At 43.1% G+C, this 15,243-nt stretch overlaps 2 protein-coding genes across 2 annotated transcripts; both read left to right on the forward strand.

Annotated features, from left to right (window-relative positions):
- The first annotated feature begins 641 nt into the window (after window positions 1-641).
- Window positions 642-5,888, forward strand: metrnlb (meteorin like, glial cell differentiation regulator b). Its single transcript, XM_054779744.1, has 5 exons — window positions 642-954; window positions 2,220-2,403; window positions 2,483-2,708; window positions 4,571-4,630; window positions 4,734-5,888. The coding sequence occupies exons 1-5, from the start codon at window positions 860-862 to the stop codon at window positions 5,051-5,053; spliced, it is 885 nt and encodes a 294-aa protein (XP_054635719.1). The 5' UTR covers window positions 642-859; the 3' UTR covers window positions 5,054-5,888.
- A 2,449-nt stretch (window positions 5,889-8,337) lies between these two features.
- Window positions 8,338-15,114, forward strand: tekt4 (tektin 4). Its single transcript, XM_054780459.1, has 7 exons — window positions 8,338-9,339; window positions 11,461-11,531; window positions 12,959-13,102; window positions 13,171-13,257; window positions 13,327-13,462; window positions 13,540-13,694; window positions 13,789-15,114. Exons 1-7 carry the CDS (start codon window positions 8,815-8,817, stop codon window positions 14,000-14,002), a joined length of 1,332 nt encoding a protein of 443 aa, XP_054636434.1. The 5' UTR covers window positions 8,338-8,814; the 3' UTR covers window positions 14,003-15,114.
- The last annotated feature ends 129 nt before the right edge of the window (window positions 15,115-15,243 follow it).

Here is a 15,243-nt window from a genome sequence, read left to right on the forward strand (position 1 = left end):
TGACTGTTTTCTCACGGGAAAACCAGAGACGTTTAGAGCACACGTGTGACTTTTTCTTGGGTCTTTTTTCCCACCGGCCCTCATCGTTTTGAAGGGAGTCATCACAGCAGCCATGGTGTCGGATACTGTATGTGCAATTTGCAAGCATTGACGGCTAGTTTTATTCACATAGCTTTATTCACCTGCTAGCTGCACTAATGTCAATACACGTAGTCCCTTCACTAAACAGTACCACTAATTTGTTGTTTACAAGACATTTTTTAAAAGCTAAAAAATCTGACATCCTTTTTTGTTGCAATTGACTACCAGTTGACATACTTTTTTTCTATGGTTAGTACATCTCACATTCAGGTGAGCCGGAGTTACCCTTTTCCACAGCAGGGTATCCACTCAGGTCATTCTAATGCCAGTATTCTAACAAACACACTTGCATGTTTTTCTCACCTTCCTCGTAATGTGGGGCTGATATACTACAGTATTGGTGATTTTCCGTCAAAGAACACTGGATAGTGCTGCTTGTTCTGCGTCGGCGTTCAAATTGCACGCAGGCGCACATCTTTCGGATGAAAGCGTGGGCGTGGCCTTGGAGCAACCGATCGCGTGTCCAGTCAGCTTTCTGGCACGCGCCCGCCGTGCACGTGCAGGAGGATGTTATTTAAACAGCCCCGTGGCGCGCGCGCACCATTAGTTGACAAAGTTCTTGACAAACTTCTCCGCCTTTGTTTGTTCTGCTGAAACGGAGCCAGAGCCTCGGCATAACCCGCCATGTAGGCTCCGCGGGTCGTTACACTATACGTGGATACTGGCTGTTGTGTTTCGGGGTCCGGAAAGCGCCGACTCCAGGGACGGACAATCCGGCATGATTTGGCCGTGGGCAGTGCACTGGGTTACGCTGGTGTTGGTGTACCCGGCCGTGGCTCAGTACTCCAGCGACCTGTGTAGCTGGCGAGGAAGGTAAGGATGGAGCCCAACAAAGACACGAACACGTTAACAAACGTTTAGCTTTTGTCTTTTGTTCATAGTTAGTGCTAGCAAAGTATTCATTTTCAAACAAGGACTTGCCTCCAAATGCTCCGTTATAAAGAGGTTGCCGGCACATAGAAGGTCTTTTTTATTTGCTTCTTTGTCTCCTAAGATACAAATTTGGCGGGCTGGAGGAACTTTTAAACACATTATGGAATATGTCATGTGTGCATATAATATGATTTGATGCAGTATAGTCAGAGACACTTTGTCTTCCTTGTGACTTTGTTATTCTTCACAATATTAATTCACGTAAACATCAATTCAGTTATTATTATTTCTGCAATTCAATTTACTTTTTGAGGGCTTTAACATACTGTAAAACTCACCAAATCTTGCAAACTTATGTATCCTAGCATAAATGTACAAAACTGCTCATTAGTGAAAGTGAGAAATACCCTCCTCCTGTGTGTGATTGACAGGACATGTGGTAGACGTGTTCATCATGACAGGACGTATGAAAGCCATCAAAGAGCCTTTACTGTAAGACACACAGGTAGTTGGCCATTTTGGTTTGCAAGTGCCATTTTTGGAGGCTCTGTGTTATTTCCAGCTTTTCTCTGTTTTCCGTGTAATGTTCTAATGCGGACAGCTACATTTTATGTGCAGAATATGCATCAGGCTAATAAATAAATTTTAAAAAGCTCCTGGCCGCAAATAGCCTCCAGGCCACGGTTTGCACACCCCTAGCTTAAACCAGTAATACATGATACACCTCAGAGATTTGACTTTCAGAAACTGTTGCGGTTTGCATCTAAAATAACCGAATCTTGTCTCTTATTAATTCAAAAGAAATGCATAAGAAAGCATGTCTCAGAGTCTTGAAACTGTTAGTTTTTCATCAAATATGCTTGTCTGTTATCATGTTGAAATGTAATCCACAGTGCCCACGACTGGAATGTCTAATCTCCAGTTCCTATCTTAAGTAAATAAAGCCACATGGAGTCTTTGATCGCTCCTCCACCTCCTAAAGTTGTAACAAATGACAGGCAGGACTTCACATGTGGCGCTGTAAACTTTATCTGTCTTCTAACAACTTAATAACGCCCCCATCGTTTGTGGGTGTTGAGGTGACCCATGCACATTGGTAACACATAGTAAAAGACAGAAGGCGTTTAGTTTTGTTGAAAACAAACATCATGAAGGTCTTTCTGAATTGTTTGCATGATTAACTAAGTGTATTATTTTTCCTACAGCGGTCTGAGCCACGAGTCTCATCGCAGAGATGTGGAGCAGATCTACTTACGTTGTTCCCAGGGCTCGATGGAGTGGCTCTACCCGACCGGCGCCATCATCATCAACCTGCGTCCAAACACAGAACCCTCACCAGGACACATGGCGGGTCTCCATGTGTGCATCAAACCCCAGCTTCACTCGCAGGTAGCGTCTTTACTTTACACAGAAAGCTCACAATCAATGTATCCGTGGATTCATGAATCCTGTGTATGCATGTATGAAGGGTTCACACTTGTATTTGGAGCGAGCTGGTGATCTGAGGCTGCTGATGGCTGAAAGTGAGCACCCTCAGGGGGGTGTGCGCTGCTTCAGCCACGCTGATGGAGCTCTGTTTGTGGAGGCCGTTCCTCAAACAGACATCAGTCGGAGGATTACCGCTTTCCAGTACGAGCTGGTGCCCAGTCAGGGTCCTGGGGCACACTTGTACCCACACCTAGAGCCTGGTTTTGGTAAGGAAATTCCACCATGTTGTCTTGGACATCTACATTTACATCTAAAATATTATATGTAAATCTTATGCCCCTGAGGTTTGAGTCCCATGTTGTCTACGTGACCTATTAAACTCCTAATGTGTGCTTTAAAGGTTAATTGCATGCAGTGAGATTAATTTTAGACACCATGTTTCATTGGCTCTTTCAAGTGATACAGTATGTTTGTTTCCCTTCATGGCAGGCGGGAATTGTATTCATTTCTATAGTATTGCACAAAAGGCTTCAGCCACCACTGGCTTTTTGGTTTTAATTGTGTGACATAGTGAAATAATAAATTATAGAAGAGATATTTTTAAACTCATCAATAAGGTACAGCAAGGGTCTCCAAAGTCAGGCTAAGGGGACATTTGCAGACTACAGGTGGACCTCGGGTTATGAACGATCCTAGACTGAATTACCATTTAAGTCACTCAGGCAGTACACATAACACACAAAGGACATAAAATAAGTCATAAAAATAGTAAATACAATAATTAAATGAAGGAGGAGGAAGCTGAAAGAGGCAAGATAAGTATTGATTCTGCTCTTCCAGCCAAAGCACTAGCAACTATTCCATTTCGATAAGACCGCTAAGCTGCATAGTTATTACTGTCGCTTTCGGAGGAGCAGATACGTTAACATGCACAAGGATACTGTATCGACCTGGAAGTTATGTGTAGCGTTTAAGAGTTCCATGATTTCAGACTGGCTGTGAGTCCAGAAAATGACAGACTATGTCCTGACTCTGTGTGTGTGTGTGTGTGTGTGTGTGTGTGTGTGTGTGTGTGCGCGCGCGCGTGCGCTCGTGCTTGTGTGTGCGTGTGTTTATTTTTAATAATGCCCACGAGCGTCCAGTGTTGAGACAAAGAGCGGCCAATATTGAGCACATAATTTTGTGCGTGTGCGCTGTTAACTACTTCCCAAGCAACTCTCGTTTTTACAGACCAAAATTAAGTTTGTAACTAATTATATTACAAGATGTTACACTAATACTAAACATTTGGATTTTTTTTCCTTTAAATCTACTGTATTTGCTGATAATATAACTATAACAATTATCGGACCAATATGAGGAATTATGACATCATACCAACAAAGTTGACAACATAAAAAAATAGCTCAGATAACCGAAAAAAAAAATAACGCTGTAATGAGGTAAGATTACCCGTACTGCGGTGGTGAGCAAATCAAGCGCTCCTTTTTTCCTCCTGCCCGTGACATTAATGGCCTGTTGTAACTCCCCCTGAGCTCACTTGTGCACAAACATTCACTGTTTCAGAGGAAGACATTTCATGAGATAGTTGCACCAAATGCTCTGCGATGAGAGAAAGACAAATCACCCCACTTCAGCACATCAAACCTTATTAGCCACCTGAAACGCCAGCATGGCTACGAGGCAATTGGTTGTTAAACTGCTTAGCATGGGCCCGTCTAGTCGGTGACCTGAGTGGAGGTGACAGGCCAGATTTTGGCTGTGAAGAAAAATTGCCCTCTCAGCCAACATGAAGCGCGCCCCTCCCCCGCCTGTTCTTGGCCAGACTTAAGAAAACAAGCAGGCCAATCGAAGGGTCATGCCGGTGTCAAGCACAAGAGTCAGCCAATCGTCTATCGGCTGTCAATCAAGAGCAGATGCCCCTGAAAGCAAGGCATTTTGGGTAGGCCACCCATATGAGTGAGGCAGTTTGGTAGAAAGACAGGAAGTGTGCCGTTTCCTTACACCTGGTCTTCCATTTGTCCGCTTAGCAGCACTTCAAAGTACTCGACAGACGAGCAGAGATGGAAACTGAGGTGTAATATGTTAAAGTTACAAGCAATGTCATTTATAATTTTTTCCTCTGCAGTCACATGTGAACCTTGTTCAGATGAAGAGGTCCTCATGGCAGTTTGCACCAGTGACTTTGGTAAATGCAAACACCAGACACACACAAACCATAAGACTGTTACACACATCAGCCAACTGATGCATGAAGAAAATGTCCCATGTTGTCGTTATTGTCTCTGTAGCAGGCAGAGGTGTCTTTCAAGGGGTGCTGCCAAGCACTGACGAACACTCTCAAACTGCCGCCGTGGTTCTGAGTCGGCTCCATCATCAGAAGAGCGGGGTGTTTACCGGTGGTGGGGGAAGAGTGCGGCACTGGACCGGACGGGTTAATGTTCCAGTACAGTGCGGCGTTCCCCCCGGTGGAGATGACTACCTTTTTACCGGCTCGATCCATTTTGGAGAGGCGTGGCTTGGCTGCGCACCTCGCTACAAAGACTTCCTGAGGCTGTACGTTGGAGCACAGAGAGCAGGAAGCAACCCCTGTCACATAGACGCTGACTGAAAACACAGTGGACAGTTTAAAAACTGTTAGAGAATGAAGCTCATCATCATCATGAAAGGACACTCCTGCAGGATGTGCCACCTATTGTTGCTGTGCAGCAAAACTGTTACAATGGACCTCTGCCAAGGCTTTGTCACCTGAAAAATCAATGAGTGCCTGGCTTCCACCGACAATGTTAAATACGGAAAAGCAGGTTCCTCCTTCAGGTTCCAACAGAAGCATTTATCCTTATAAACGACCTACACGGCTGCTTAGGACCCCTTGGCCAATAGTGACATCATCAGTCATGAATTAGCCATGGACCTGCACATGTCCAAAACTGCTGCTGGGTTTCAAGAGAATAAAACGTACAAAGGTCCTGCATACGTGCAACAAATAACAGCCTGCTTCTAAATGTTACTTTAGTTCTTTACTTTATTTCTCATGGTATTTTTAATTACTGACAAATGCGCAACCTTTGACTGTATTTGGCTGTCAATACACAGATTTTTATTTTTTTTAATGGCTTCATCAACGTTTGAGAAAAACATAACAAACTTGGTGGAGGAAACTGGACAATTAACTCCTTTGTCATATTTGAATGTACTCATTTGGCTGTTCACTCTTTTGTTTTTTGTACAGTAGAGACCAGCGGATGAATGTTGAATTTAAATTATTTGCCAAATTTTGGAGGGGCCTAATGAAATGAAAGTTTGCTTTGTAAAAAGCTTTCTGTAAAAAAAACAACAAAAAATCTTCTGACAGAAGTGAACTGTATGCAACTCTGTGAGTTTATATGCTGTTTGTGTTTGCTGGAGTCTTTATATTTACAGAAAATAAATGGAGTTCATTATTATCGGTTTTGTTGTGAAACAAACAATTTATCGGAAAATAGGCTCATCTGAGTTTGATCATTCAAACGGCAAAATGACGAATGTGCTAAAAGTGACAGCAGCAGCGTGTTGCCCGGTTTGGCATCTTTGATGGGTCTTTTAAGTGACGTAAACACGTCTGTTTTCCAAAACAAGTGTGTGTCCCACCCACCCCCAACACTTTTTCAACATTTTCCGTGAAATGAAAATTCCAATTTACGTTAGTCGGAAGTGCTTGCACCAATTTAATGAGGCTTTTTGTTCTGTTGATTTGTGTGAGTGGCAGACAAGTGACCGCTGCTGTTATGTTTTAGATGGAAATCGTGCAAATGCAGCAGAATACGGCTTCAACACCACCACATGACTGCTGTGACCAAGCAAAATCATCAAGACACATTCCAAATAATCTTGCCACAAAACATGGCAGATATGGTGCAAAATCTTGCCCAAAAATACATTAAATGCAGGAATTATTCATGAAATGAAATTGATTCATACATGATGATTAGTAGTGTAGTAGTTCACGTAACTGGGATAGGCTCCAGCTCCCTGCAACCCTGAAAAGGGAAAATGAAATCGGAAACTGATGGACGGATGAAGCAGATGTCCATTAGTAGCTTAGTGCTTCACACAACTGACTTATATGGGACAGACTCCGGCCCCTGATCAGAATGAGCGGTAATGATGGATGATGAAGAACCTGGTGAGTGTGGACAGTTGTTTGTGCCCTGTGATTGACCAGCGACCAGGTCCAGGGTGTGCCGCGCCTTTCACCCAAAGTCAGCCGGGATAGGCGGCAGGTCACTGGTGACCCTGTACACGACAAGCAGCTGTAAATGAATGGATGGATGTCAAAGCATAGCTACTACAGTCAATACTAAGCACTTACAAAGACATTTACCATCTGTAATAGTAGAATAGTCACATTTACCGTGGTGTTTTCTAATCATAATCAAGTAAAAGTGACATCTTGGTGAGACAGTGAATGGAACCCACCAAGAATAGACATAACACAGCTTGAAGGTTGCAGAAAGGCCCTGAAGACTTGAGAGGATTATCTATAAATAAGAGCCCCCCTTGCACACACTATTTGGCTTCATGTTGGTTGGTGTGTGTGCGTGTGTGTGTGTGTGTGTGTGTGTAAGTCTTGGCTCATCATTCAAGAAGACCATTGCACACGTGTCTTGCGTGTTGCCCGCATGCCAGCAGCAGAGAGCCAAACACTGCCTGACCAGAAACCACCTTTGGCAGCTCCCTCCTGGCAACAAGCCCAGCTCTCCTCGGCATCCTCGCTAATTCGGGACACACTTATCCCTCTGCTCAGGGTTCCTACTGTTAACCTTTGGGTGTGTGAGATGTGGAAACAGTTTGACATGCAGTATGCGAGAAGCACAGCTGTGTGGTCAGCTGGAGCGGCGGGAACGGTTGAGCTCGGGGAAAATATCAGTGCATGCTCTCAGCCACCGCCACCGCCACCACGCTATTTCATGATGCACTGCCCAGGCCAGGGTGGGGTCAGCAGTTTTAAAAGGTGGCAAAATATTTTAGGCTGTAAATATGTCTGGTTTCTACAGCGTGACCGAAGTAGCACAGGAAGACAGATGCACGCAATTAACTTGATGTTGACTTCCACAGAATGATTTAGTGCTGTAAACGTAGACGGGCTGAAATAGCGAGAGATATGTGAAATACTGTGGAGAGGCCGGAAGCAGTCGAATCATTTTTGCTTGCCATATTCAATGAGGTCCACAAGTATTTGGACAGATACTGGACAAAAAATGCTTCAATCACTAAACTCCAGTGAGACCATCCATTAGCAGCCATACATGCCCATGCTAGACCACTACATCCACCATGTTTGACACATGATGTGGTATGCTTTGGATCAAGAGCTGTTCCTTTTGTCCGCGCAACAAAAATCAGCTTCCGCATATTATTCATTGCAAGTACATTGAGTACATTGAGTGTGTCTAGACACACACTGTAAATATAACCGTTTTAATATGAAGCCCATGAATATATTCAAATTCTGAGCATTAAACATAATGTATACATATTCACATTTATGTCAGCTGAGCCAATGAAAATAGAGGTTATCTACATATCTACAAATTAAAGCTGAAAGTCTACACTTTAATGACAAGCTGGTTTATTTCTAATACATTGTGGTAAAGTAAAAAATTATTAAAAAAATATATATATATATATATCAGTCATCCAAACGACTGGAAAGCATTTTCATATTCATTTTCAACATTCTTTATTTTGGGGCATACTAAAATGTAATGAAATGGTGTATCGCTGGCATTTAAACGCACCAGGAGAAGCTTACTTGGTCCAGTTAGTATGTTGACGTACTAACGCTCATACCGTTACTGTATGTAAGGCCGCCCTCTAGTGGTAACTGCCTGTCGTTGCTTCTTTGTGCTTGAATTCACCAGGTTATAAAAATAGATTACTTATAAATGTTGAATTTTGCATTAGTGATGAGTGCAAATCGTGGACAAACGTGGGCTCCAGAGGCAGGCGCAGCGCTTCAAAAGCATCTCTTTGGTTGTGTAACGTCGTATGAAGGCAGAGAGGTTCGTGACAACATGTTACGTCGTTCATAGCAAATATAAGTGAGAAGTGTTTTGCTATTTGGTCCATTTTTTGTTGCTTACGCACACTGCATTGTGAAGTAATGGCCACCGACAAACAAAAGAACAAGGTCATCAGGTCAGAAAACGCCACATGTTTCAGTTTAATATGTGAATGATTTAGAACGTACATGTCTGGAATTCAATCCTCCTCGATGCTTCTGTATCTAAGCAACATGTCAACAAACGCTCACCTGTTGGACGAGTAGGCACTTATCTAGCTCTTACTATCATTTGTATTTCAATTGTTTGTAGTTGTCGTTGTAAGAAAATGAGCTCGGAGGTGTTAGTGTCAAAGCCGCAGTATGACAGAGCGGTGGTTCCGGGGCTCCTGGACGAAGGGGCCCCGCGAGAGCTGGAGGCCGCGCAGCCGTCCTCGGGCTTAGTTACCGCGGGCTTCCGCTCCGCTAAATACACCCCAGCCGAGTGGTTCTCCAGCTACCGTAGCCTCCTTCAGCAGGCCGGCGCCGACCATCTCTCGGCACAGACCATCCAACAAGAGTCTCGTATCCTCTGCGAGGACACAGAGACCACCACTGTCCACAACCAGACCAATGGGACGCGCCTGCTGGGGGAGAGGCTCCAGGACATCCATCGCTGGAAGTCCGAGCTGCAGGAGCACATAAACCGCCTGGTGGCCGACACGGAGGCCCTGCAGGCGATGAAAATGCGGCTGGAGAAGGCGCTGGACGCCACGGAGACTCCATATGCCATCGCCACGGATAATCTGACCTGCAGGAGCCGGAGACTGGGGCCTGACCTGGTCCTGGACTGTGTGGAGGAGGAACTGCTCAAGGTGAAAAGGATGTGTTCTTAAAGATGTACTGTACATGACTTGCAAGTCAAACTTTCAAAACATAATATCAATTGATTCATTTATTGATTAGACATCTTTGATTAGACCAACCGCAGTTGATCATGTATTTCAACAGTGTTGGGCAAATTACTTTTAGAAAGTATACTTTGTACACAGGCACACAACATTGAATAAACATTCATGACGCTGAACATTTCAACTTGAAACAACGCTGCTGACAGTGAATAAATGGCAGCAAATGCACATTGTTTCCACGTTGTGTTTGTGCTGCTCAACATGAGGGTTCAAATTTGGAACACGGGTTGAGAAGTGACCATGACCCAACGGTCAAATCAACGTCAGCAAACGTACGTTGTTTCAACGTTGTATTTGTGTTTCTCAACATCATGACCTAATTCAACAATTTATCAACGTTGTTTCAATGTCGTGTGCCTGCTGGGAATTAGTTAATAGTTATTAGACCAGACTAGATTGAATTTGTAACGGGATTCCTCCTTAGGGAACGTAATCATGTTACTTGTTTTGAAAAACCTTTAAATATGTAAAATACTGTAATGCGGATTTAGCTTTGTGGCGGTGAACCGCTGAGAGATACTTCGTGAGATTTAAGGCCACAACGCTAGGGGGCAGTGTTTTCCTGAGAAGGCGCAACCGCAACTTGTCGACGAGCTATTTAGCTCCCCTGTGCAGCGGTAGTGAACAATGGCGACTGTAGTCACATCCAAATCCTTGATTTAGATATCGATGCTGAACAACGCACCGATTTTCACCGTCCGGTGTTCGTAACACGGTTATTTTTAACGCCGTTACTCCCAAAGCTGATCTTCAACTCATTACACAGGTTGGCCACGGTGTTTCTGTTTCCAAGATTGTGAATGAAATCGGAGTGGATAAATGCCTGATAATGAACACGACAGCGGAACCTGCTTAAGTCGGGCCGGCTTAAGTCAACAACTCGTCTATGTCGAACGACTCATCAAGTCCCAGTCAACCGTGTCGTTGTTACGCATATACATACATACATGGTCGACCAGGTTTGGGTATCGTTTACATGTTATCCAACAAGGTGCCAAGTCGGTACTTTGAAAAGGTGCCCCTGCTTAACAGATACTTTAAAAAAAATGAAGAAGTACACATTTTGTTAAAAAAAACAATCTTATTTCTTATCTTTACAGAATTTTGTCCCACGCAAGTTGAACAAAATTGTACTTTATATACTTCAATAATGTAAATAAAATGATAACTGAGTAATAAATTCACTTATACCAAATGAAATCCACAATAAATTGACATAATTATCACAGCAAAACCAGCAGCAGTAAAGTACATATAGGGAATGTGCAAAAAAAAAGCCTAATTACAATGCTTTAAGTGCATACATCCCGCTGTTGAAGTGCATACATGCCACACAATCTGAGCACAAATTGATAATTCATACTCCATTCTGGCAACTTTTTGGTGTGGTTACTACCGTCTACATTGGTATCTGCACCATTACACTACGTAGAGTTTGTTTTTCTATGCCACTTGTCCTCACTAGGGTCGCGACGTGTATGCTGGAGCGTATCCCAGCTGACTTATGGGCGAGAGGCGGGGTACACCCTGGACTGGTCGCCAGCCAATCGCAGGGCACATACAGACAACCATTCACACTCGCATTCATACCTATGGACAATTTAAAGTCACCAATTAACCTAACATGCACGTTTTTGGAATGTGGGAGGAAACCGGAGTACCCAGAGAAAACCCGAAGAGAACATTGTTTATAAAATGGTTCCGTATATGTCGACATGTGTTGTAGTATTGTCAGCTTAGTGTGCCACAACATAAATGCTGTCTAGTCTAGTGACACGGCATTACAACGTGCACACAGGGACTTCCTGTTCAGTGCAAAATGAGTGGCTTGGCAACTCTTGTTCTCTTAGACTGCCAACTAGCAGGCAAACGTCACTGCCCCCATAGCCCAACCTCTGAGTTCTAGTCTCCGTTTCGATTTTGGCGATGTCGACAACTGCTTACGTCGACGTCGGTCAGCCAGTCGGAGGGGATTTGTCGAGATAAGCGGGTTCCACTGCCGTAACCATTTGTGTGTTTGAGTAGGAAGTGGACTTGATCAAGAGTGTCCAGGCTCTCCTGAAGAGAACCATGGCCCAGGTTGCCACTCAGATCAAGTGAGTGCCGCTTCTGTTTCCTGAAAGTGAAACTGTTGGTGATATGAAACAAATGGTGGGGAATAAACCACTAAGGTAGGCTTCACGCTCATGTGTTTCTTCTGTTGGATTTTACATTTTACGTTTTACATTTATTTGTGGTGGCCCGCCACAAATACATTTGGACCGCCGCAGATAAGTAACATTTCTACTGTTGATTTTTTTTTTTTTATAATTTTCCAAATAGTTCAACTTTCTTCTTGTATATTTTCTTCTCTTAATATTTTGGCTTTATTCCCTTTTATAAAATTTCCCCCAACCTAAGATTCCAAAAATGACAACTTTATTCATTGTTTTTGACAATAAAACTTTTTTCTTTAATATTTCAACTTCATGCTACTAAAATGACATTTTTCCTCATACTATTACTTTATTCTTGTGATATTATGGCTTTTTTTTCTTCTTGCTAGATTACAACTCTTCTCTTAATATTTTGACTTTTGATTGATTTTCCCATTTTTGCTGCTTGTTAAATTCAAATTATTGACTGTGATGTGCGCCGATAAAATCACAGCCGCGGGCCGCAAATGGCCCCTGGGCCGCACTTTGGACATCCCTAATGGAGATGGTCCTCCTAACATTCAACGCTAGCACTCACCTCAGCTCCTTTGGATTTTGCCACTGAAGTGGGTGATTTTATTAATGTGTGGTAAATATAGGTCTTCTGTTACAACACACATCATTTTCAATTCGTATTACCACAAATTAGGCTGTTTTTGTATCAAAACAGGCTATTTATAAAAAAGGCTATTGTAAAAAAAATGTATGCTCAGCAGCAGCCGTGGCCCCCTCATGCAGTCAGAACGGTACAATCTTGATGACATGACGTGTTTATCTGATTCGACGGGGAGATTGCCCGTCAAGACTCCTCCGAATCGAATCGGACACACCCCTAGTTCTGTATTAAGGAAGGTTGAAAAACATGAGATAATGGCAAGACATTTTTGAGGACACAAACTAAAAAGCTCTGTTTAACCCAAGAACTCAGTTTTTTGAAAATATCCACTCTGGCCAGAGTTTTGTGTCACATACATGCAACACAACGCCACAGCTAGATTGCAGTCCTGTGGGAAACACTGCAGCCATGTGACATTTATTATAAAACTTTAAATCAAAGCAGACCGCATTACATGCATGCATGGTCACTTGTTGCTAGGCGGAATACTGCGGTTTCCGCTGTATCTCAACAAAGAACCGGGAAATTTGGTAGGAACACCAAAACAATACTAAAAAATATCTAAAAAGCTTATTTATTTACAGTTTGAGCATTTTGTAAATGAATCACTCCTCCGTATGTAACATGAAGTGCAAAACAAAGTATTAAATATATACCTTGTTGGTGTTTCTAAGAGTTCAGAAAAGCATCTAGCATCCTTTGTTTGCGTCAGGCTGAACAGAGAGGCCAAGCAGACGCTGGAGTTTGATTGGTCAGATAAGTATGAGGCCTACACGCTGGACAACCAGTGTGGACGATACAACAACAAGAGCACAGACACGCAGCATCACGCTGTCTCCACCTCCATGCTGGAGCAGTGAGTACCAGTACACATCATCGACATTACTATCGCTTCGAGCCTTTCATGTTGATCTGGTCTTGCAGGATATCTAACATCCCGTCATGGGTCAACTTCACTCAAGACAACATCAACAAGGCCCTGAGGGAGGAAAAGGCCACACATAACCTCAGGTTAGAGTGCTGTTTGGATCAGACTGTTGGGAATCACAGGTACTAAATGTTGTTCTGTGTGCCTGTCAGAGAGCTGGCGGAGCAGGTGCTACTGGATACCACTAAAGACCTGAGAGTCCAGTGCTACAATGTGGACCAAGCCTTCCTGCAACGATGTGCAGAGCAAATGGACGCCAAGATCCAGCTGGAAATGAAGCTTAAGCAGGTAGACGAGGATACACAGACAATAACGTTGAGATGGTTTTGGATTATATGTGTGTGTGTGTGTGTGTGTGTGTGTAGACTTTGGAGCAGATTGGAGCTCAGGAGAGGAACATTGTGGCTCTGCAAAAGGCCATCCAGGACAAAGATGCCCCGCAGAGAGTGGCAGAGTCCAGGCTGTACCATCGCTCTCTCAGACCCAACATGGAGCTGTGCAGGGATGAGCCCCAGCTTAGGTGCACGCACGCACACACATACACACATACACACACACACACACCATTTATATCCGCGAGTCGAGTCTCATATAATTACCTGTCTTGAGTGCAGCTTGGAAAGGGAGGTGAAGCAGATCGGCGCCACCTTGGAATCTCTACAGCAGCAGCTCAGCGATGCCCGCCGATCACTGTCCCAACTAGAGGAGTCCCGCATGGCGCTGGAGAAAGACATCATGTGTAAAGGCCACTCGCTGTTCATCGAAAGAGAAAAATGCATGACTCAGCGCAAACTGTACCCGACAATCTCCACCCTCTCCGGGTATTGAAGAACTTCAAACTTTGATTTGAAACAGTACGTGGTGTGTTTACGCATTTGCAGTGTTACGTTGTTGCGAACCATGACCTCGTCCTGTACTCATTGATGAAGACGCACACTACTGTGTAAAAGTCTCGGGCCACCACTAACTTTATCGTTTTACAGTGGATTCCCGCATATTCACAATCGAGCGTTCGCATCAAAACATTTTTTATGCACACACATGCACACTTCCCCAGCAGGAAGTTGCCCAGCATGCCTTGCGGGTTACAAAGTAGTATTGCTTTTGATACCAGCATGTTCAGTGTGGTACGGTTACATTGTGTGTTCCGTTTTTGGCTGCACCGTGAGCGAGTGAGACGTTCCGTTTGATGACCTCCTGTCGGTTTGTGTTAGTTTCAAATAGATATCTTTATGGACATCTCAACTGCTCGCAGTTTTTCGGCATTCTCACGAGGCGCCGGAATGTGACCGCCCGTGAAAGGCAATTCAGTAGAAATGCATTCTGACACATTAAAACACAATTAGCAAGATTAGAAAGTAATCCAGAAATCCACACATTTTGGTGAGGATCTGGACAAACTGCAAGTATATGGGGAATCCACTGTACTCCTATTTTTTTGAGCCAAGTATCCCCTTACCAGTGAAAAACATTTTGGGTTGAAACGCTATCTGATTCATCACTTGTCAAAAAGAAAAGCTCATCTGTTGTGTTCTTTTTTTTAAACATTTGAAAATAAAAGTTGTAAATAATTACCTTAATTACGAAAAATGCTTTTAAAAGTAATTATCAGAGTTTAAAGTGCCCTCTTGAGATTATGAATACATGTTCTTAAATCCAAATACAGATTTATAAACTGTATTCAATATTGTTTTTACATTTTTTTTTTTACATTCCACACACCACAAAATACCACAAAAGTTATGTTAATATCTTTGCAAACATACAAAATCAGAGGGGATATTTTTATCACTACATAAAACAATCTACAGTAGGCACTGTAGAATCAAGGCAACCTATAAAATGTGAATGTGTTATGGATAACAGCTACAAATCCACCATACTACTGTGAAAGAGTTGTTTGTATTAATGAGGTTTCTTGACTGCTGTGCTTGTTTTAAATAAATGTGTCAATAATTGCCGCATTGATTTTATTTGTAGCTCCCCAAGTCCAAGCAGTCTTTTAAAGTAGCTTTATTTTAAGACAGATTTTATAAACAAGCGTTGAATGTTTTATATTGGTATTTATT

The sequence above is a fragment of the Dunckerocampus dactyliophorus genome, chromosome 6 (assembly GCF_027744805.1).
Source record: "Dunckerocampus dactyliophorus isolate RoL2022-P2 chromosome 6, RoL_Ddac_1.1, whole genome shotgun sequence".
Lineage (NCBI taxonomy): Eukaryota > Metazoa > Chordata > Actinopteri > Syngnathiformes > Syngnathidae > Dunckerocampus > Dunckerocampus dactyliophorus.